The sequence below is a fragment of the Asterias rubens genome, chromosome 10 (genome assembly GCF_902459465.1).
Source record: "Asterias rubens chromosome 10, eAstRub1.3, whole genome shotgun sequence".
In the NCBI taxonomy this organism is placed as follows: Eukaryota; Metazoa; Echinodermata; class Asteroidea; order Forcipulatida; family Asteriidae; genus Asterias; species Asterias rubens.
Window position 1 is genome coordinate 8150390 of NC_047071.1, and position 25143 is coordinate 8175532.

A 25143-nucleotide genomic window follows, 5' to 3' on the forward strand; every position below is an offset into this window, starting at 1 on the left:
CATGACGTCAATGGATGTCACCAATAAATCAAACTGTACAACCCATTAGATATTTCTCGTTGGTGAAAAGGTCATGAACGTCGCTTTGATTTAATATTTATGGACATTTAGGATTGACTAAATCCGTATGATTGAAATGTGACGCAATCAAATGGATGTTTTTGGATGTAACAAATTTCGCACCATGGGAGTGTATAAGATAGGATGGCAATCGTATACCATTTTAACTCGAAGTTAGAGATTTGTAGCTGTTGGAACAATGGATGAGCACATTTAAAAACTGAGTTTGACCTAGTAAGTTCCCTTTCAACAATACCTGGCATGACTGCGAACTGGGCTTTGCCGAGAATGGCGTCCAGTAACTAGGTAACACAGGAAAACTAGCCATGTCCCTCTGTGTCGCAACTCTGTCCATACAGCTCTTGTATATATGCTAAGCAAGTTTGTTCGTTTAGCAGCTTTGAAATGGAGCCTTAGCTTTATTTCATTTAGCAACAATTTCAAAAATACCTACCTGTGGAATACTGAAGAGAAAGGCAACCATGTACGAGGTTATAATCATCATCTTAATATGGAACGGTCGCTGACGGTGCCCCAACGGGCGAAGTACTGCCAGGCACCTGTCCAACCCAACATCCACAGTGATGAAGGATGAAGCAAATAAGCCAAAGTTAGAGAAGAACTTAGCGATTTTACACAGAGCTTCCCCACCTAGCCATGCGTCGGTGGAGTACCATATCATATGGACCAGCATGTGGCAGTACGTCACGATGAGGTCACTGACTGCCAGGTTTAGGATCAGCGTAGTCACTGTGGATTTCCGGCGACCACGGATCTTGCAGGTGACGGCAATGGCAATGCAGTTTCCAACGGTGGAAAATACTATCATGAGAGCCAAGACGCCCACCTTGAACGCCGTGAATGGCGTGAATTCAGGTAAGGCGATAGTAGTGTTCTCATCGCATTCGGTAGCTGAAGATAGTAAGTCACATAACGCGAATTCACTCTCATCTGATGTGTACTGAACACTCATCTTGGATTTTATCCAAAAAGCTTTGACCACTTTTTAAAAGCTTAAACAAGTTTTATATTTGTCAGCAAGAATGTCAAAAACCTTTGCTTAGAATCCTGTTAATCGGATCCCAACTGATCTGATGTCATTGTTTGAGACGTATTACTTTGAAGCTGGCGCCGTGACGCACATTGACAGCATCTGTGGAAATATAACGGTATTGACAATGTTGATAAAACACACGAGAAGAACACTCATTATAGGAATACGTAGAACTTAAAGATGAAACCCCCAAAGTGGTTAACAAGGACGGGAATACCAATCATGGAATACCTACTGTCATCTTCAGTTAACATGGTATACTTGAATGCTTTGTATTTATCGTCAGCATCTTAAAAACTCATTGTTCGTTTTGTCTGTCTTGTCCTTGTTTCGTGGCTCGCTGTTTGTTTTCTTTGTCTGTATGAAGACTGTTTTCTACAAGCCTCGGCTTATCTAAAGACATTGGGCACTGCTGGTAATTGTCAAAGACTATTCTTCTCAATTGGTGTATCTCAACATATGCATAGAATAACAAACCGTTGAACATTTGAGCTCATCAATTGGTTGTCGAACTTGTAAGCTAATAATGAAAGAACAAACACCCTTGTTAATCGTTGTTTTTGGCTTTCCGATGCTTAGTATTTCGAAACCTCAAAATCTAAATATGAGGTCTCGAAATCAAATTCGTGGAAATTTACTTATTTCTCGAAAGCTACGTTTCTTCAGAGGGAGCCGTTTTTCACAATGTTTAATATTATTAACAGATCCCCAATACTCGTTACCAAGGAAGGTTTTATGCTAATAATTATTGTTAGTGTTGACCTACAGGCATACTTAGTGTCCACTGCCTTTCAGCCTCTAACGTCCGGAAAATATTTGAAAAATTAATTTTTATGAGATTTTTATTTATGGAATAGCAGTACTATCGCGCCGCTCTTGACTGCATGGTAATCACGGGTCACACAGTATAGTCAAGACCGGTTCAACACACTGTTACTTCTATTAATAACTATCATTTTTTAACGAGAGAACCCGTTAAATTGCTGTGAATTTGCGACTTTTTCTTCTGTCGTATTTTCCGGAATTTCGCATTTATGTTTGTACCCTGTCTCTTACAGTTTTCTAATAGCTGGAGTCCCTATAGGAAACATTAAAAAACACGAAACGAGTCTCTTACCTCACGTTAAAACATGGTAAAAAAATTTTTTCTACAGAACGCTTCTAGCAAAATTTCTGAAAAACGCGGGGACAAACAAACCTGCGCGACAAAGGAATCATCTCGTCAGTGGCGGCTATTTGGTGTGGAAAATAGCGCCCTCAGTTTGCCAAAGCTGGAGAACTGTGTTCACACCCAATTAGGGGAATATCGTCACTGGCGTCAAGAGGTCATTATAACAGATAAGCCGTTTTTGACTCTCGGTTGAAAAAGCCGCGCGGCCGGGTGCATTTTTGACTCGAGTTATTCGTTACAAAATGCAAATTTTTAGAGTAAAATGGTTATTAACCGGTATCTACGATGTCTATTTGGCCATAAAAAGGTAATAGTTGAAATATTGAGATCATCCTTCATTGGCTCTTTAAGATGTTTTGAAACCGCACATTAAGATGATCCAACTTTTACGTGATGATAAGAGTGTATGGACAGTGAACGAGAAAAGACCGTCTCCAGCCGTATAGTATTTGACTTCAGAAAACCCAGGGTAGCTAGTTCTGCATGATAAACACAATATTATAGGCAGAATGTTGGGTATGGAGTAACTCAGTGAAGTTCAGAAGTATTGCAAAAATCCTCCTATTAGGATTATGAACTGTATCTTTTGAAGGATTCTGAGCCAGGTAATGTCAGCAATAAGGGGGAGAAGTTGGTGTGTGCTTAGGTGCCAGTCTAACAGCCTTATAATTGAAGAAACTGTAAGCGACCAAACTTCTTCTTTGGGTTGCTATTGAATAACAAATTGCAGTAGTCTAATCGAGATGTTATCAAGGCCCTTATAAAATGCTGCATGACACTTAGGCCTATCTTTACCATAGCGTTTAATTCTGCTTCATTTCAAGACGTGCTAATTCACAGGCTTATACACATGACATGCATCCATTCATATGATAAAACATCACACCAATATTTCTTACAAATGATGATCGGCGTGTTGTCATCAGTGACAAGTCTATGTATCTTTGTCAATGATGACCTGCATATAAATATCAGTTTTATTTTTGAAGCGATGGAATTTTTCGTAATTTCACGTAAAAACCCTTTCTGCCGCATATGTAAACGTGCAACTCAATGAAGAATCAGAACAGATGCTGTCAGCTTGATGGATTCTTTTTGGACAGAGTTTACATCTTCGGAAATGTCACCGTCCTTTATGGAGTGTTAGCGGCAGCTGCTGTTCTCTTTCAAGCACTATTTATGACAGCTAGGAAGACATTGTTAGCAGGATGAATTGCTCTATCCCTAACGATGTCTCTAAACATCACAGGTTAATACACCCCAAGTGACCAATCGTCGACCAATCAGAGTGCATGAACTCTCCGAGGTATTTATTAAAGGTGTAAACGGAATGAAATTGCACTCTTTCAACTTTCCCATGATGTTCTACTAGAAGCGATATTTGCGCAGTCCAGTCCGCTAATGGGCTTTCTTCGTTGTATCGGGAATTCTTTGTCCATAATTACTCACAAATAATTGCTAGCATAAAAACTAACTTGGTAACGAGCAATAGACAGGTGTTGATAGTATTAATAATGGTGAGTAACGGTTCCCTCTGAAGTAATGAAATATTAAAATACTTCAGGCCTGAAAGAAAACACATTGTGTGCAACAAGGTTTTTTTGTACCTTTATCCTCTTGCAAATTCTATGAGTCAAAATTTCCATAGATTTGCTAATTGTAGACCTATGCATATTTGTTGGGAAGAATACTGGTCTTAAAGATGCTCAGAAGATGCTTTGAAAGGCTGACTTGATGAAGAGTATTTTTAAAGGGAAGTTACACGATTGGATTACTCAAACTAAACATTAACTTAAAAACTGACTTGGTAACGAGCATTTGAGAGCTGTTGATAGTTAAAACTTTGTGATAAACGGCTCCCTCTGAAGCACAAAGTTTATACGAATGGGGTAATTTCTCATTAAAATAATAAAAGACTTCTAGCTAGAAGTCTTTTATTCCTACCTAAAAGCACACAAATTCGTCCAACAAGGGTATTTTTTCTTTCATCATATTGCTCGCAACTTCGTTGACCAATTGTGCCGAAATGTTTACAGGCTTGTTGTTTTACGCTTATGATGGGATACACTATAAGTGGGAACACTATAGTCTTTGACATTTACCAAACGTGTTCAGTGCCTTTAAAGAGACACAATGCATGGCCTCTTACTTTTATGACTTTATTTTATACAGCATATGAAAAAAAGACACTGGACAGTTGGTAAAAATTCTGTCAAAGAACAGTCCTCTCACTTCGTGTATCTCAACATATGCATAAAATAACAAACCTATACAAATTTGAGCTCAATCGGTCGTCGAAGTTGCGAGATAATAACGAAAGAAAAAACACCCTTGTCACACGAAGTTGTATGCTTTCTGATGCTTGAGGTCTCGAAATCAAATTCGTGGAAAATTACTTCTTTCTCGAAATTTACGGCACTTCAGAGGGAGCTGTTTCTCTCACAATGTTTTAAACTAACAACCTCTCCCCATTACTCGTAATCAAGAAAGGTTTTATGATAATAATTATTTTGAGTAATTACCAATAGTGTCCAATGCCTTTAAACCTGACGGTGACTATAGATGAATGTTTTATATTAATTATTATTAAAGTCACCTGGAAAATATATTTTTTTCTTTCAAACATAAGAGTATATGCTTACGAACAATAAAACAATTTTTTTAGTAATTGTTTGTCACGATTTATATGTTTAAAAAATATATAAAGTTGTTTGGGGGCTGACTCCGCCTACCCCTTTTGTGACGTCATGCGTAGAGTAAACACACGTGCAAAGTACATGTATGTCCAATTCGTTTTTTGTTTTTTTTGAAACGTACAAACTCACGACTTGGTCCTTACATGTACTTTGCAATTGTGTTTACTCTACGCATTACAGGCAAAGTCTGCCTCGATTGACGTCACGAACAGCGCCCTCTTGGGTCGGGGTCTACTCTTAAATTTGTAAATAACATAAGAACTGATTTTTTAAAACCTTAGTTAACTGTTTATTCACATTCTGTTTATAATAATGTAAAGATGGCTACTTGCTTGCATGCTCTGTGTTTGGCTCTCCCATTATTGATTTTGCTGTCCACAGCCCTCTATGCAGTGTAAATTTGATACCAGATGAAAGGTTATTGGTTGCTGATCAGAATGGTTGTTTTCCTGATGGATTTGCTGCTGAGAAAGATGGGTTATGTCGTGTTTTCCCATCAGAATTTCCTCAACTTCTACCAGTCTTCAAAGGCAGTTGCATCATGCAGTCCACACCTGGCCGATTCCATTGTCACGACCATGCCACCCTTTGTCCACTCCTGCAATCAATGGACTACACCAAGCCTGTGTGCATCCAATATGGCTGACCATCAAACTATCTATTGGATACCACAGCTCTAGAAGTAAGTTTGGCAAAGCTTCAATTAACTATTATCCAAACTCTACAGCTACATTTAATTTACCCCTTGCAATGTCTGGAGACATTGAAGTCAATCCTGGTCCTGTTAAGGACCCCTGTGGTAATTGTAATCGCCCAGTGAAATCCAACCAAAGATCTCTCCTATGTGAAGATTGCAGCCTGTATTGGCATCAGAAGTGTATTCCTGAGATGAACATTACCCAGTACACCCTGCTCATCTCAAGTACAATTGACTGGTTTTGTCCCAACTGTTTGAGTGCATCACTGCCATTTTCTTCATGCAGTGACACTTCATTCCAAGAAGCTTTTGCCGACTTGCCAAACTCCTCTCATCCATCAGTTGACATCAGAAGACTTCCAAGTGTATCCGATAGCACCCTATCAGCCCCAACCGCATCCCCTAGTCACCTATCTGGGCTGTTATTTAATGCTCGCAGTGTCCGAAACAAGGGTTTGGATCTTGCCACTTCAATCGCCTTTCCACCCCACCTGACATCCCTGGCTCTGACGGAGACTTGGCTCAAGGAACATGATTCGGACGCCATCTTGGGACTCCCTGACGACTACTTGATCTTCCGTAAGGACCGTCCTTCTCGCGGTGGTGGCATCTTGGCTGCAGTCAAAGCAAACCTTCATCCTGTCCACCATGCCGAGTTTGACTCCCCCGATCTTGAACTCTTGTGGGTGTCGTTATCCTGCCAGCGAGGTAGATGTCTTCTTGGCACATTATATCGCCCTCCCTGTGCCACTACTTCGTTTTGGGATGATCTCAACGCCGTGGTCTCAAGAATGGATCACTTTCTTCTCAAATTTGACTGTATTATTTTCATGGGAGATTTCAACATTGACTGTAATCCTGCGGTAGCCGACTCCCCGAACCGTTCTCGTTTGTTTAAACTTGCCGACTCGTTGAACCTATTTCAGCTTGTCACCGACATCACTCATCCCCCTTGTAGTGATGATACCATTTCTTCTGGGTCCACTATCGACTTGGTCTTCAGTAGTTCTCCACATAACTTTGTATCCGTTGAGACTGTTCCCAACCCTGTTACCAGCGATCACCTTGCCGTTCAGTTCGTCACTCGTCTGAACACTTCTCCTCCGCATCCCTCTGTTGTTAGACAGTTTTTGTCTTACAATCCTGATTCTATCTCTCATCTCAACGCTCTCCTCCAATATGCACCCTGGGATCTTGTTTTTGACAAAGATGACATCAACTCTACATAGGAAGGTGTTTTGGATCTGATTAATGCTGCTGTAAAAGACGCCATTCCTGGTTCTAGGAAGCGGACAAGGAAAAGAAACAATTCTCCATGGGTTGATGCTGACCTGAAACATTTGTGCTCTGTAAAGCGTAAACTGTTTTCCAAGGCTAAGCGCTCTGGATCTCTTGTTGATTGGAACACTTACAAACTTGTACGTAAGCAGCTAAAATATTGGTCCCGCAAGGCTTATAAACACTTTGTTGATAACATGTTTTCATCTAAGGATAACAAAAAACGGTTTTGGTCCTTTGTTCGTAGTAGAAAACGATCACCTACCCCGTTGTCTTTTAAACATGGAGCCCAAACACTAGTCAACCCCCATGAAATAGCTTGTGCTTTTAATACTTATTTTGCTTCAGTTTTTTCTGCTGATGTCCCCGTTTGTCAAGACCCTCCCACATGAGATTTTCCCATTCCAGCTCTGTCTAGTATTAACTTCTCAGTTGATGATATTCAGCGTACCTTATCTTCCTTACCTCTGGGGAAGGCTCCTGGGCCAGATGGAATCAACACTAAATTCTTGCGTAACACAGTTTCTACAATCTCTCCGGTTCTCTGTAGAATCTTCAATGATTCCATTGCCTGTGGACGCCTTCCCCGTGGTTGGAAGCTTGCCAACATCACCCCTGTGTTTAAATCTGGTGACCGTTCCCTTCTTAGCAACTATAGGCCTATTGCTCTCACTTCTCTCGTTAGCAAGATCATGGAGAGACTGTTAGCTAATGCTGTTAAAGATCATTTAAATTCTAATTGTTTATTGTCTGATAAGCAGCATGGTTTTGTTCCTTTTGAGCAAAGCCTTTGATCGTATGCACCACCATATACTTGTTCGTAAACTTGCCAGTAACTTTAACATCCGTGGATCTCTCTGGAGCTGGATAAAAGATTTTCTGGTTGATCGTCAACAAAGAGTCACATTTGTTGGTATGAACTCCTCATGGTCCGTAGTTAGCTCTGGTGTTCCTCAAGGAAGTGTTCTTGGGCCTCTGTTATTCAATTTATTCATCAATGATATATCTTACAACCTCAGTTCTAACTGTGTTCTTTTCGCTGATGATGTATTAATTTATCGTCCAATCCGTTCCTGTTTAGATGTAAGTTCCCTCCAGCATGACCTCGATGAGCTAAGCACTTGGAGTGTTTCCAATGGTATGACGTTCAACCCTACAAAGTCCAAAATCATGCATATTTCCCGTAAACACTCTCTCGACCTCCCTGTTTACACTCTTTCAGGTTTTCCTGTGCAACCCACATCCTCTGTCAAACACCTTGGAGTCACTCTGAATGCTCAGCTTTCTTGGAATAACCATGTAAAAAATGTTGTTTCAAGTGCCAATAGAACATTGGGCCTCATTAAGACCATTGCTTTCAATTCTTCTGTTTCAGCTAAGTTCTGTCTTTATAAATCCCTAGTTCTCCCAATTTTAGAATATGGCATGCCAGCTTGGCTCCCTCATACATCTCTCCAGACTCAGGACCTCGAACGGGTACAAAAACGTGCTACTCGGTTTATTCTTGGGCAGAGGATGGGTGAGATGTCCTACCCCGATAGACTTAAGTCCCTCAACTGGTCGTCTCTGTCAATTCGTCGTAATTTTTCTGTTTTGTATTTTATCATTAAGTGTAAGTTTAACCTTATTCACTGCGATGTGGCAGACATCATTTCTGTCAACCATAGATATCCTAATGTTCTCACCTTCAAACACCTGTATGCTAGAACCGATGCTCTGCACTTATCTGCTCCTCATCTTTTTCCCAGACTTTGGTCTAGTTTGCCAGAAAACATTCGTAATTCACTACTGCTCTTGCCCTTCCACAGCTTTCTCAAATCACTTAGATTTTCTGTCTGTCAACCTCATGAATCTACTGAATAGTAGCTTTAGCCCTATCACTTGTGCAATATTTTAAGTCGTTTTAATTTATCTACAAGTTAAGGTTTTATTTATTTATTTATTTCCCTTTATTGTTTATCCTTACCCCATCTGTTATTTTTACTTATTTATTTATTTTTAATTTAATTTATTTTTTATTCTTAATATATATTTAGCATTTTCTATTGATTTTTAATTTTCTGCTTTTATTATTGCTTTGTGTACTATATTATGTTAAATCTATATTAATTTTATTGTGTACCCCAGGTGTGGGGCAACAGATCTACGGATCATAGTATGTATTTGCTTTTGTTGTCCCTTGCCCATCTTGGGGTATAATGTTGTCAAAGTATTTTGTTTTGTACTGTTATGGCGAATAAAATAATAATAATAAAAAATAATAATAATAATTCCACTCATCAAAACACACATATTAGTGACAAAAGCTTTATTTTGAAAAAAGACCACTTCCAGGTGACTTTAAGGTTGAAGGGGGGGGGGGCATTACTACAATCTAGATATTAATAATATATATATGTATTGGCCTTAGACTGGCAAATAAGAAGAATGATCTATTGGTGATTATTTGGTGCTGATGAGGTGTGTTATTAACCTCCAAACCATGCGGAACTCGCTGCTGAAGACTAGAACGTCATTATTGGTCAGTGATATTCCAGAATAATGATTTATTTGATGGAGGGGAAAAATCGGAATTTAAAAAAGCAAAACAAGATCCTTGTTGTTCTCTTCTGAACAATTCAAAGTCAATCAAACAAGGGGGGGGGCACAATGGGCACGTACCCTCATATTGCTTTCCCCATTTGAATTATGGATTTTGTGGATTGGAGTTCCTAGAGTGTTAATGTGATTATTTGTTTCAAATTGTTATGTTAACAGATTATCTTAAAAAAAGGCGTTGAATCGGGGCTTTAAAAAAGGCAAAGTAAAGATGACCAGAAGTGCCCCTAGATCAAGAGTAATGATAACCCCTTGCGACCCCTTTACCCTGCCTCCGGCGCTGTCTGAGAAGAATGTAAGAACAAGTGTCTTTTCTTCAGTTGAGCGGCTTAGAGAAATACCACTTTGGATTCATAGAAGCACATGATTCATACAAATAAGCGGCCAATAACACGGGGCAAACATCTACGTCAACAAGAACCAAGGACTTGATTTAATCAAGACAGATTCCTGCCTTCAAAATGAGCAACATATTCCTTAAAGACGACTCTAAAAGTGGGTGCATTACGATAGATTAAAGGGTATTATTCGTAAGGGTTTTCTAATCCCTGCCGGAGTTCTTTTAAGTGGCCCACTTTTACTTTCATTAGGTTTGTGCCCTCGTTTGAAGTACATTCACCACGCTGGATGATATCCCTTGCGAGTGATGGCTTTAGCACCAACACGGCAAAGGAGACTGCGGCACATTAGCTTCATTTTTTGGCTCGGTATTGACACCTCTCCCGAGCGATTTAAAGTCGACAAACATCACTCGGAAGTCAGCAAATTTGTCGAGATGAAGGGGTGCATCGTTGGCTTCATTGATGGATATTATTAAAATGTAATGCACAAGCACAACATGAAAGGTGTCACTAAGCATCAACAGAGACTCGAGAGTACGATTTCCTCGAAAGAAAATAAAATAATTTGGAAGCACATATTAAACTTATAATATACTTCACAAATGATCTGTTATTTTACAGAGATTTATTTGGGCATTAAGTCTATCTTTGTCGCTCAACCCATAAAGTGCTATTATTATTTCGTTGATGGGTGTATAGAATGGCAGAGGAGAGCAAAACGATAAGTCAAAACTCATCGTGTACGCACACGATAACTAATGTAGGGGGGCGTTTGTAGGTGCTCGTAATTTTTTTGCATACAACATTAAGTCACCTGGAATGTTTCTTTGAGAATCCGAAATACACCACAAATTTTGACATGAAGAGAAAAGTTCCTTTTCTAAAACATGAAAAATTTTCCAGCTAGGGGGGAAGTCAAAGGGTACCTGAAAGACGTGACGAACCTAAAAGAGTATTTGCCTTACGTGAACAAAATTGGGTATTGTTTCAACCTTTAGCGCATGTTTTTAGCTTGCGCCAAGCGTCACTATCTTGTGTTGGCACTGCATGCGATTCACCGTACTGGGTTATCCGAGTGGACCGTCCGCACAGCAGCCATACAGTGCGTGCTGTCTGCTCCGTGACCGGGTCGGGCCTATATTTAAATTTGTAAATAAAATGCAAACACATGTTTCAGAGCCTTAGTTCATTGTTTATTTATATTCCACTCATCACAACACATATTTTAGTGACAAATGCTTTATTTTGACAAAATACCACTTCCAGGTGACTTTAATAACTCGGAGCCGATCCTACCGTAGTAAGTGTTGTGACTGTCGCTGCATATCCTAGGGTCAGAACCATGGTTCTACTCATGTCATGGCCACCATGTATTTTGACTTTGAACTGTACGCCTACATGTATGTTTAAAATGATGTTATAATGAAATGACCTTATATTTATTATAGTAAGAATTCTGAAGTGTCGTGTAATACTTGAAACTGTATTGTGGTAATTCAAAATGGCCGCCAAGAGACACTGCTAGTGGAAAACGTCAAGAAAATCAATTTTAAACATTTGTTCTTCACAGAGCTATGGAAAACATGTTAAGAACTATCTTTAAGTAATAGATGTTAAATTGCATCGGGGATAAATAATTTTTGTTGTGGTTTTACACATGTACACCGCTGTGTTTCAGCTCTGTGCCATGCCAAATTGGTATGACACTGCTCTGGAATTGCAAAGGTCGTGTGTTCGAATCCCACCTGAGCAATCAGCCTGTGATTGGTTTTTTTTTCACAGATCTCTGGACAGTACTGTGTATACAGTGCTAATACGGACATCGCTGGAGGGGTAAACAAACAAAATAAAGATGTTTTCAGTAGAACTAAAGAATTTCCAGTCACTGAATTGACTGATAAGCTTGTCTAGTCCATTCAATAGGGAACCGGGTGTTTTGACAGAGTGAGTACGTTCTCGCTTCGCTTTCGAGTATGTGTACAAAACTAATGGGGACTCTTTTACTAGTCAAACAATTGGAGAACAAAGAGAAGTGCTTGATTTACATAGTCGACAATGTAGCAGTGACATGTTTAATTTAGTACTCAATAGATACACAATCAAACCGGGGACCAGTGGACAATATTCCAGTCTAACAAATTCAGTTTGATGCCCCGCCCCTTTCAGATTCACACGAATGCCAGGGGAGGGTACTGCAGGGGCTGCCAGTAGATCGACTGGAATTGTGTACTAATCATACGTAATGTTGATTTCATATTTTTCGCTAAGCTAATAAGTAATAACCTTTTCAGATATTGCATATAGACGATTTTACACCTTTTTATAATTGTTTTACTTTGTTAACACCTGTATTAAACTTGCAAACAAGCCTATGATGAAAGTGTTTTCTAACTTCAGATTCTGAGTCTTTCAGTCATACTGTACACAAAGGGTCATAGGTCATGTCGATCGGACCTGTCTAAAGATAGGGTTCCACCTGTTGTTGTTTTTGTTTGTTTTTGTTTTGCTAAAAATTAGACGAATAATTAACCAAAATGTGAAGGATGTAAGTGCTGCCATTATTTTGGACATGTACATTTGTTTGAAAGTTCAACAAACATTTAAACATGAACAGGTGTTTTTTGTTTTTTATGTTTTTTGGTAAAAGTTGAGAGAGTACGCAATGATTTAAAAGAGTCATCCAGACTATTCCAAAATAAAGTGCCACGCTGGACAACACCATTTTTAGACAACGAGGTTCTACGATAGTTAACATACAGATTTTTCCTAGCAGCGCTACGGGTATAATAGGAGTGGATGTTTGAGGTAAGTGTAAAACTGGAGTTGAAACAAGCAGGTAAAAGATTATTCATATATTTATACATAAACTTTCCTAAGTTAAGATGATAAAGGTCAACGAATTTTAACAGTTTTAAATTACAAAAGAGAGGCCCAGAGTGCTCACAATAGTCCGCTTTGGAAATAACCCGAACTGCACGTTTCTGAAGAGTGAGAAGTTTATTACATTTAGGAGTTGGACTTCCCCATGTCAAAATTGCGTAATAAAGATAAGGTAAAATAAAAGAGTTGTACAAGGTCAGTAATATGCTACAGGGAAGGAAATTTTTAAGCCGATTCATTATACCTATATTTCTAGATATTTTAACTGCTATAGTGCCAATATGCTTCTTCCAAGTCAAATTTTCATCAATATGAATTCCCAGAAATTTAGTACCCTTAACCTGCTCAAGATTGACATTATTTAGAATTAAAGGAACAGACTGAGTGTACTTGAACTGGCTAGCACAAAATATAATACAATTTGATTTGAGAACGTTTATACATAATTTATTTGCTAAAAGCCAAGAAGTGATTACCCTGAGCTCAATATTAAGGTCTACATTATGATATTACATTACGATATTAAAGTCTACATTTTTATCTGAATACAACAAACTTGTGTCATCTGCAAACAAACAAAATGTAATTTTTTTTTCTGATGTATTGCAGATGTCATTAATGTACAAGATAAATAATAAGGGACCCAGAACGTACCAGCCTTGAGGTACACCGCAAGTAATAGGCCGTTCAGTATATTTTAGCGCTATTCCTCGGACACCATAATGTTCTAATTTACGCATCAAGATAGCATGGTTAACTGTATCAAATGCTTTAGATAAGTCCAAAAAAATTAGGTTAGGCGAGTCCAATGTAGAACTAAAATGTACGCTTATAAGTTACTCACTGAACCGTTAATATATGAGATAATTAAACATATAAGTATTTATGAATATGGTAACAGGTATTATAATCGTAAAATAAAAATACTTCCGAAAAAAAGGACTGTATGGGATGTTGGTTCATATCTAATTCAAGTGTTTTCAAGCAATTCATTTTGTAACTAAATATTAACAAAATGCACACACATTAACATTTGTAAGTCGATGGCTTTTGTTTTTATGCTATGTTTTGAAGTATAATAAATGTTAAGAACAAAATACAACCACAATATGGTCTTAGTTTTCACGAGTGCATTAAGATGAAAGCACGCAACCTGATAGAGAAATTACACTGATATAGACTCCATTGGATCAGTTTCACTGTTTAATCAGACCAATTAGTTGAGCGAGATATTGTCTTAAGCCGACGCCTTCTCGGGAACCTCTGATGGTCGTCTTCTTGTTGTGTTGCGTCCGTCTTCAGCTGATCTACGAATGTTAGTCTCCTCCTGCCCTTGCTCCTGTTTCCATCAATGGTTTCCCAAAGAACTATGGTGGCTCACAGGTAGCTCTGGATGGGGGACACAGTTGCCCACCAGCCCCATCTTCCGTTCACTCATCTTGACAGATACTCTTGGTAGGGCATCATAGAGCTGGAAGTTAGGCATATTATGATCTTCCCAGAATCACAGTGCCATCTGTAGCTTACTTGTATAAGACGCCGTCTAGTGCTCTTTCTTAATCGGTTGTCAGAGTCCAATTCTGGGCTCCGTACAGTACTACAGAGTACTACAGACTCAACTGTAGCAACGAACAAATGTCATCGTTGAGACTAGCTATCCACACTCGCCTCATGCCATAGAGGGCCATCCATGCCAGGGCTCTCCTCACTCTTATCTCGCTCTCATTTGATCATAATGATGACGCAAATGTCTCTCTCATATTGAGTATTGTTGTGGATTATTTTCCTGCTTGGATATAGATTAACTCGGATTTTCAGCGATTTTTCAAAAACGCACCCATGAATTTTTCACTGGTTAGTTTTATTGTATATATATTTTTGTTAAGAATTCAAACAAACGATAGGTTCAAAAAACGAGTATTTTTGTATATCGAGTAATACAAAAACCCAGTATTACAAAAGCAAAAGCAAAGTATATTCACTCTTAGTTTTGTAGTCCTTCGGTTGTTCTTGGTTACCTGTTCATGTTTGTTGTGTTCTCATTTAGCCTTCGAGAAAGACTCTGCTAGGTTCGAAACGTCAGGTCGTTAACTATTTTTTGCATATGCATATCATTGTGACCCTCTCACAATCTCGGAGTCAAGGATAGAGGCCGCGGCAGTTTTTTTTCTCTTTTAGTAACCTTTCATTTTTGTGAGAGACGAAGGCATAAATGTGCGGTGAGGTCTATCAAGCAGTTTAAAGGAAATCGTTAGCTTTAAATACAGGTTGGTTTCAATTCAAGATCGTGACATGCGATGTTCACACAGTATTCGCGCTCTCAGATTATCTTTGGACTTTTCAGGAACAAAATACAAATAAAACTTAACCGATGCTTCTAATCGGAAATGTTAAAACTAAAAAGTGCATCTAAATAGCTACTTCTCCAATAAATCTAGAAGGGCAGTTCAAAATACAAAATAACGAACTTGTCTTTAGAAAACTAAATCGGGATTTTAATCTCAAAAAGAATAAATATAGCGCCGATTGTGATTGAAGATAAAGCATCAGCTTACGATACTGCACTTTAAAGCCATTATACACTTTCGGTAAACAGTATTGTCCAAGTCCCACACTTCGTGTATCACAACTTATACACCTGTATATAAAATAACAATCCTGTGGAAATTAAGCTCAATCGGACATCGGAGTCGGGAGAAAATAACGGGAAAACCCACTCCTGTTTTCGCGCGTTTCGCCGTGTCATGACCACCGTTTTCGCAAAAAGTAAAGCATTTCATGGACTAATATTTCAAGAGAAGTCTTTCACAATTACCTTCTGTAAACCCTGTAAATTATTTGTAAATCTTTTTTTTTTTTCTCTCTACCGAAAGGGTCCAATGGCTTTAAATGATGATTTTTGAGGAGTAACAGGTGAAAATGAAGATAAGACTATTTTCGTGAAAGAGACGAAGACGATGGGTCTTCGTTGAAACTCATTATATGAGGCTGACGGAAGCGCGCTTCTCTTGAATAATTGAAAAATTTATACAGGTTAGTTATGGAAGTTACATAAATGTTTTCATAGTTGGTAGCTCGAATAAGATACCGGCGAAAATCTTGAGCGGTTTACGTCCAAACAGAATGGATAAACCGGCATACACAGTGTGAGTCAGACAAGCTTTTCTTGCAGAAAGCTTTCTCAATTATTTTTTAAATCCCGCTCTCTAAAACCAATGGGAATGCTTCTTTAATGTTAACCATTATCAACAACTGCAACGCTTCTTACCCCGCAAGTAAGTTTGTATGGTCATTCATTTCTGGAGTGATACCTAATGTATACCCTGCCTTTAAACAACTCTTTTATAACTGAACTTGTTTAGGCACCGCAATATGATGAGGTTTTTTACAGGTTGTTTGTTTACACTGGTGTGTCGTTGTGGAAACTTAATTCAGCCGTCCAACTAACAATGCCATTCCTGTTTAGGCACCACTGCACTAAACATTTGATATAGGCATGAGTAGAGTTTGTATTGTATTGATGAAACCATAGACACTCATTTTTTTTTTAGTCACAACTCATTGCAAGCAAACATAAATTGTGACTTTGGTAAATTCATTTTAACTCAAACATCCAACCGCTATATTGAATTTTGAAACGTGCAAGATTCTACAAAAACCTCACCCAAACGACCATCTTCCTGTATATTGGGACTTATTACGCGGCAGTCCAATGGCACTGGAAACATGTGTGATTTCTCAGGGGAATAAAGCACGCCAATTAAGGGATTGAAACATACATTAAACAGTGTTCTTTATTTATTTGCCAACTAGCACCCTGGTCCTTGAGGCGCAGTGTTCAACTGTGGCAAGATGGGAAACACACAGACTTATTGAGACCTACGTAGTGTTTCAATCTGGAGCATCGAAACATTAACCTCGTTTGTATATTATGTGGCGGATATAACGCAACGGTGCTTTCATGTTTGAATCAAGTACTTTTGTTAAAGGGAAACGCAAATTAAGTTCAGCCATACATTCCTCAAAATACATCATCGTAGAGGTTTCTTTTGTTCTTACTTCGTCCCTGAAAGACTCACAGATTTCTTTGTGGAGCACCACAGTCTTTCGAGTTTACCATATCTTTTGATTCTTTTTCTGTTGTCCTTGGTCTCCATAATAAAGGCACAGGAAATGAGGGCAATTTGTTCAGTTCAGTTCATATCAGCATTTACATTCGACGCCTCTTTCTTAAGGTTACGACCACAAGGGAACAACAATGATTGATGTATACAATCAAGTACCTTCCTGTGTTTCTTACGTGTAATTATACTACAGTTTTATATAAAGATTTAAGTGATGACGTCAGAACATAGTCTGGTTACAGCAAGAAGTCACACTAATGGTACGGCTAGACTATAAACGCCCCGAGGTATGAAGAGGATTCTGAACCATTTGTAGTCTACTGGGAATTCCCTCGAAGAATTCGTCTCTATTATTTTGTGGGATTTTGACATAATATTACGGCGCTGGTACCGAAAACACACAAACGTAATAGTATTTATAGCCTATATACGCATTGGTGTAATCCATTCTAATTTGTTAGACGGATGTTTTTAGGATCGGGATAGTAGACATGGGGGCTGATGGTGGGTGGGTGGGGGTCGGGGCGTTAACAAGATCCGATATTGACAGAAGACCGATGTGTCCATAAAAAGAGGTGATTGCTCCGGAGAATTCCAGCCGGGTTGTTTTTAAGGTTAGCTTCAGAAGAAGAAAACAAGATGTGAAACAAACATACGCCACCCACTAGCATAAGTTTGAGGGGGAAAACCCAAAAAGAAAAACAAACAGAAATGGTTCAATTTATACCGAAAAAAAAATCATCTGCACGACTTCCCTGTTTAAGCAGTTTCAGCCAAAGGCTATCAACGAATATTGAGTACGTTTTGGAACATATAAGAGGTGTAAAATAAAATGTAATGAAACATCAATAATGCTGCAAGCTAGAGTATTGATGGGGGTAAATCAGTGGAAGATCAAACGCTTCCGACAACGGTATTACATTGCTGTGATTGTACCAACACGCCTGATTAGAATCTCACAGTGAAACATAACTTTCTACTTCTGTAGACAAATCTTATTGAGTTGTGCTGACTGAAGATGAGCTTCTTATACCCATTTTGTCTAAATATTTAAGACATCTTAACGGGGAAGATTAATGTGTTTGCCTCACTTGTTTTTGTTTTCTCCTCTGAACGGAAACTTGTTTTTATCGAAAGGCCATTCAAACGTGTATGCTCTTGAGATTGAAAGAAAACAAATCACATGTGTTTTTGTTATTAGTTTTCATTCATGTTGTTGGTAAAACAACAGCAATAATATTTAGGCGCCTATTGCATTAAAAACAAATTACGCTATTTGTTTAATCTCATTCTTGTCACCAAGTGTTTATGCTGATTATTGTGAAATCAATCTACACACATCATTACACAAACATATTGAATGCAACAAAATATGTATGTTTAGCTGATGAAACAAAACGCACACACACAAACATCACACGCGTGCCGCGGTGCACGACCATCCTTTCCTTTTCAAGCACACAGGGAAACACCCGGAGAACGGTTCTGCTACGCATTTTTAGCACTGATTTTTAGTCCATGTAATTGAGGGAAAAGCAATCGAAGGTGTACCAAGGGATTTGTAAATTACACAATGAATAACTCCTTCATTTCCCCTGTGTCTGTTATAAACTCATTGACATTTCCTAATTATAAAGTGTCACTTGAATCCCACGCAATCCCAGCTGATTTGATTGTTCCTTTCCATTTTCTGATGAATCAAAGACCGAAATTGAGTATCTGCTGTACCTTTTTTTTATATTTATTTATTTATTTATTTAAGATACAGGCGTTTTTCAAAACGATGCATGTTAAAACATCCATCGAAACAAAGGGTGGCAATAAATTAAACAGTACTGGTCATGTTAATCTCATGAACATGCTTTAAACCAATGTGTTAAACTAAGTGTTAAAACTACACAGTCTCAGTAAGAAAGAGACTGACGTGCTGGCCCTCATACCAACTCAGCTATGTAGGCCTAATGCTGGCGGTTTCTTGACTTCATTAAAATTTTTATTTAGGGATGCCAGTCAGAAGCAATCAATTGTAACCTGGACTGAAGAGACCGCAGATTACCGTTTCTCAGTAATTTGCTAGTGTTTTTATAGTATTCCTTTTATAACCAATGTATTGCTTTTACCTGTAAATCTTTGATGTGCAAATGTTTAATACATGTTTATGTTGTTCATGTTTGCTGGTAAACAAAATGAGATGACAAATTCAATGAAATATATATAGGGCTATATAACTCAACTAATAAAGTGCTAGCACGTTAATCCAGTGGTAGCGCGTTAATCCAGAGGTCACAGGTTAAAGTCCAGCTGTAAGAAATATTTCATGTGTTCAGTCAAAAATTATTGGAAATCTGTCTAGTCAGTTTTCCTTGTGGTTTATTTTTTGATATCAATTAAAAAAATATAATAATCGTAGATTCGATCTAAACATTAGAACTAGTTCAGGACACTGGACACTATTGGTTATCTAAAATAATTGTTTGCGGAAAACTTATTTGGCAATGAGCCACGGAGAGCTGTTAATACTATAACACATTGTGTGAAACGGCTTTTTCTCAGTCAATTAATAACATACTTCAGGCCAGAAGCCTTTAATATGCATTTAAAAGCACCAATTGAGCCAATTTTTTAAGGCTTGTTATTTTATGCATATTATGTTTGGATACACCAAATGAAAACTGGTCTTTGACATTACCAAAGGTATCCAGTGCCTAAGCCTTCGAAAAGTCCAGGCAACATAAGGACAAAAGTAAAATTTCGATGGCCGAATGCTGTTTTTTGCTCGTCCTATTTATAAGGCAGCGTGATGGTAAACTTTAATTTCAGACATTTCTCTTTGTAGACAGCGTCTGTATACCCATGATATACCTGACACAGTTCAGCTTCAACCGTTGATTAATCAATTCTCACCTAGTTTATAATCTGTCAGAAAAGGTTCTGAATAGACACACATTGTTATCAACAGTGTTTGACGGAAACAGTTGACAATCGAACTATCCTCGCTGGTCCCTTCTTTAAAGGTATCGTCATATTTCGCTAATGTTTTTTTTTTATCCGAAAGCCTACTTGTGCTTAAGGTGGTTTATAACAACAAACATTTATTTCTAATTTTATTTATTGTTCATCAGTTTGTTTTTTATTATTTCCTCTGTTATTTTTTACATCAAGTTTTGTTTACATAATTGTTTTTAAAAGATGTTGCCTTTTAAATTTGATTAAAGAATTCTTATTGAAAAACATTGACTTTGTTTAAAGTTTTCTCAATAAGTATCTATGTTTGGCTGAGACTTTCACAGGTGCCAACAAACTCCACACATCTAACTCTAAAAGGAACCGTGCATTTATCTTCAAGTATATTAGAAGGATTCGATGTTCTTTATGCAAATGCTGTTTTCTCAATACGTATCTGTACCGTGGTCAGCTAAACTGTAGACTCTGTTTTGAAAACAGAGTCTACGTAACTGTTCCAAATCCGTTTGAAAATCACACAAGCATCTTCGGGGCTTTAAACTCTTCTTCGGCATCTGGTTCTACGAGATGCCGCAAAGTCATATTCATATTATTATTCCCTCAAAGGAAGTCATATTTTAGTGCGTGGCCTTAAAACAGTGTACAAATTGATCAAATCATTGATTAAGGTCTTTATGGCTTCATGCTAATTGGACAGAGGTTTCCCCCGAGTGAAGTTGCAGTTTAATTTACTCTCATCCGGGAACATTGATTCAAATGTTTCATTTTAATCAACGTATCTAATGGAACGCTTGGAGCAATTATTTTTAGGGCCGAAATAAGAAACCTGCATGTTTTAGAAAGATACGTTCTACACGTGCAAGTTTTATTATTATCGCACGTCATGCCTTCTAATACCGTATAGAAAAGCATCATGATTTACACACAGAACGAAAGTTTCATTAGCCAACTGAATTAAAAAAACTAGACATCATTATTATGAATGTTTATTTAAATAGGCCTACAATGGAAACCTTTGGTAATTGTCAAAGACCAGTCGCCTCACTTCCTGTATCTCAACATTATGCACTAAATAACAAACCTGTGAAAATTTGAACTCAATCGGTCGTCAAAGTTGCGAGATAATAATGGAAGAAAAACACCCTTGTCATACGAAGTTGTGTGCTCTTCGATGCTTGATTTCGGGACCTCAAAATCTAGTTCCGAGGTCTCGGAATCAAATTCAAATATTTATGTGGAAAATTACATTTGTTTCTCGAAAGCTACGTTCCTCAGACATCTCTCTTTTGCTTGTTACCAAGTAAGTTTTATGCAAATAATTATGTTGAGTAATATTATAAATAGTGTCCAGCGCCTTTAAAGGCAGTGGACACTATTGGCAATTACTCAAAATAATTAGTATCATAATTGATTACGAGTAATGGGGGAGAGGTTGAAATTATAAAACTTTGTGAGAAACGGCTCCCTCTGAAGTGACGTACTTTCGAGAAAGAAGTAATTTCCACGAATTTGATTTCGAAACCTCAAGTTTAGAATTTGAGGTCTCGAAATCAAGCATCTGAAAGCACACAACTTCGTGAGACCAGGGTGTTTTTTCTTCCATTATTATCTCGCAACTTCGATGACCAATTGAGCTAAACAAGTTCACAGGTTTGGTACTTATGTGTATGTTGAAATACACAAAGTGAGAAGACTTGTCTTAGACAATTACCAATAGTATCCAGGTCTTTAAGCCTTGAAGTTCTCATCACATTGATACCAATATCTTGTTGCGTGTAATTATCGTTACGACCGTGGGCACCTGATGCAGAAAACAAACCTCTGTAAAATTCCATTACATTTGGAAAGTGTCGTGCAACAAAAGAGCCCTATAGGTGTCGCCCCTAAGGAAGACATATGTATGTAGTATTATATTCGAGGTTCATATTCAATTTGTTAATTCCTTTTATTTTTTGATGATATCATATATCTGGGTTATCAAACAATGATATTATACGCCAGGGCATGAAAGATGATAAACCATGCCCTTGGCAATCCTCCTATTTCTATCTTAGGGTGGCACCCTAATCAGCTTTCACTTTTAATTTCTAACTCTCTCTGTAAAATACAATTCACATGTGTTCTTACATTTGCCATTTCAAAAGAGATAATAACTTTAATCCTAGCGTTCGGAGTTCACTACTAAAGTTAAAAAGCTGAAAGTATGGTGTTACCATGGTGTTTTCTCATTTAGATACCCCAAAAAGAATTAAAATGTACACCAAAACGAGATCAATTTGTTAACACACGGTTTCTCTGTTCGGTATTATGACATAACAACCATGGTGTCAATTTTACATCAACATTTGTGTAGTGTAGTTTAAAGTTGTTAGTAACATTAAAAGTGTAGGCCTATTGCAGCTGTAGTGCCTGACATTATCCACAATTTCTCGTCACTCAAACTTTAACAGACTAAAATCGGAATTTTCAAGGAAAAAAGGTAGCATAAAATGACGAAAAGTATTATATTTACTTGAACTAATACAAAAACAAGCACTTTAGCATCTACACGGAAAAACCTTCAGTATTTGTCCGTACTTGTTTCAACACATGTTATGGACACTTACTTGACGTTTGGATTACCAATTAAATGCACATTTAATTATATATCAATGCGTTTTGGGTTTTGATGTTTGTTTTCGAGTGTTGCATTGTTTGTATCTTTGTCGCTAGAAACTGCAAACCAAAACGCAAAGAACTCTGAGAGAAAGTCACCATATTTACACACAAATACTGTGGATGTGTTTAAGACCTAATTGTAAAGAGCCAAACAAATAGGTAAATACACAAAAAGTATGGCAAAACTATACTTACATATTGCGCCAAAAAATAGCCAAAACTGTCGTCGAACTTCCTCTCTACATTTGTCTTATAGACTTACAGTGCATAATGCAACGAAATCTAGACAAGTTAGTGGTATCCACATGGGCTTTATGTCCACGATCCGTCTGTAAACCTGTTAGGTACAAACGTTCTGCTACATCGGTCCAACATCCAGAATTGAAAACGAGTGCTTCGACAAAACTCTCTTCACAAGATCGACTATTCTCAAGAGTTCGACAAAAGCGTTTATATATTTTGAGTCGAGTGTTGAAATGTACGCAATCAATCCGCAAGGAGGTACTCAACATACACTCGTTCTGCTGCCACAAGAACAAGACACAGTTTAACCACACTTCAAACACTACCATGGACGTAACGGGTAGCACTAAAGCATCATCGCAACTGCCTTGTTTTATGAGCACATCTCGACGAGCCCGCCACCGGTCACGACAACGTAGACAAGACCAATGAGCTGTGTTGGACCGCTACCTCGATCCACGTTACGTGGAAAGAAATATGAATTACGCTCTACTAAAATCAGTCACGAGCACTGGTGCGTATAAATGGTGATCATCACTGCCGTTTGCGCAGATGGGGTGACGTCACGTAATGGACGTTCCTAATTGGACGCAGATAGAACACGTGTGTTAAAAGCTTGGCAGAGTTGATGTAGAAGCCTCGTCTGATTAGGGGAATAGACGTCAGTGCATTGATGTATAGAGCAAACACAGCCTTTCCTGGACTTTGCACTGTTTAAAATCAATTTCAGGACTCAACAGGAGGCCGACGACTGTATTCAGCTTTCTGGATTTATTTCCAATCAAAAATAAAACCATGTTAATGTAGCGAAAACTGTGGTGTCCAAACAGAGTCAAAATTTTACTCAGAATCAACACATCCATTTAAAAAAATACCAAAAAGTTAATTTTTTTTTTCTTCTGGTAATTGAAATTATTATAATGTGTAAGGACATTTGTGTTTAAAGCCATTGTACACTTTCGGAACAGAAAACAAAATAAAAGTTCACAGATTTACAAATAACTTACAGGGTTTACAGAAGGTAATGGTGAAAGACTTCTCTGGAAATATTATTCCATGAATGCTTTACTTTTTGAGAAAACAGTAAAACAATATCAATTCTCGATAGCGAGAATTACGGATTTACTGTAATACCATGTCATGACACGGCGAAACGTGTGGAAACAAGGGAGGGTTTTCCCGTTATGTTCTCCCGACTCCGATGACAGATTGAGCCACAATTTTCAAAGGTTTGTTATTTTATATATAAATTGTTACACACGAAGTGTGGGCCTTTGGAAAATACTGTTTACCGAAAGTGTCCAATGGCTTTAACGTGTATGCATAAAACCTTATAAGGGGGTAATTACCTCCCGGCATTCTGCGGAGTTAATAGTGCACAAACGGAATTATTACAATCGATAATTTAATGAGAGCGTACTAGATGTGAATTTTACTAAATAATTTCAGTTTATTAACAACTATGTATGGTATCATAGTTATGATAAACAACTTAATTGCGGATATTTTTACAAATGTTTCGCCCTGCAAAGATGAAGGTGGCACGCGGTAGCTACAGAGCCACGCCTGCAATACGACATAGAAACAGGTTTACCCAAATTAAGCCACTTGATGTTATACCACCGTAAAGGGAACACAACATGCTGCCAGGGTTTACCCAAATTAAGCCACTTGATGTTATACCACCGTAAAGGGAACACAACATGCTGCCAGGGTTTACCCAAATTAAGCCACTTGATGTTATACCTATACTCGCCACCAAGTAAAGTTTTGTGCTCATTTACCAATAGTAAGAAAGTACAAATTAATTTGAATCTGTACTTTAAACGCATTTGATGTATCATTTTCCATATATGTGTAGGTTCATTGTATTGTAATACTGTAGGCACATTGGGTATACTCTATCGGTGAATATGTGCGCGTTAAAAATATAAATATTGCTATTATTTTGTATTCAATGGACATTTATTTTATTGTTCATGCCGACAATGACAGTTAAGCATACAGTTGAAAACAAACAAAAATGAGTTAAGATGGATGCCATCTAAAGCATAGATATTCAAAAGACAATATCTGTAGTGAAATTAACATGCTTGCTAAAAAAGGATAAGGTAGCTTTCGTACATGTCCACGAGATAGACGAGGACTTGGACACGACAAGGAAAAAAAAATCCCAGAAAACACTTCTTTTTTTACAAAGAAAGAAAGAAAGAAAGAAACAAACAAACAAACAAACAAACAAACAAACAAACAAACAAACAAACAAACAAACAAACAAACAAACAAACAAACAAAAAAACAAACAAACAAACAAACAAACAAACAAACAAACAAACAAACAAACAAACAAACAAACAAACAAACAAACAAACAAACAAA

The 25143-nt window shown here is 37.8% G+C and overlaps 1 protein-coding gene across 1 annotated transcript; it reads right to left on the reverse strand.

The window, feature by feature from the left end:
* Positions 1-484: 484 nt before the first annotated feature.
* On the reverse strand, positions 485-23156 carry LOC117295615 (gonadotropin-releasing hormone receptor-like). Its single transcript, XM_033778320.1, has 2 exons — positions 22717-23156; positions 485-1213 (listed from the first exon to the last, which is right to left on the reverse strand). The coding sequence occupies exon 2, from the start codon at positions 1031-1033 to the stop codon at positions 485-487; it is 549 nt and encodes a 182-aa protein (XP_033634211.1). The 5' UTR covers positions 1034-1213; positions 22717-23156.
* Between the last annotated feature and the right edge of the window lie 1987 nt (positions 23157-25143).

Excerpts from the sequence above, each read along its gene's own strand:
- LOC117295615 (XM_033778320.1), bottom strand. The coding sequence starts at position 1,033 with ATGAGTGTTCAGTACACATCAGATGAGAGTGAATTCGCGTTATGTGAC.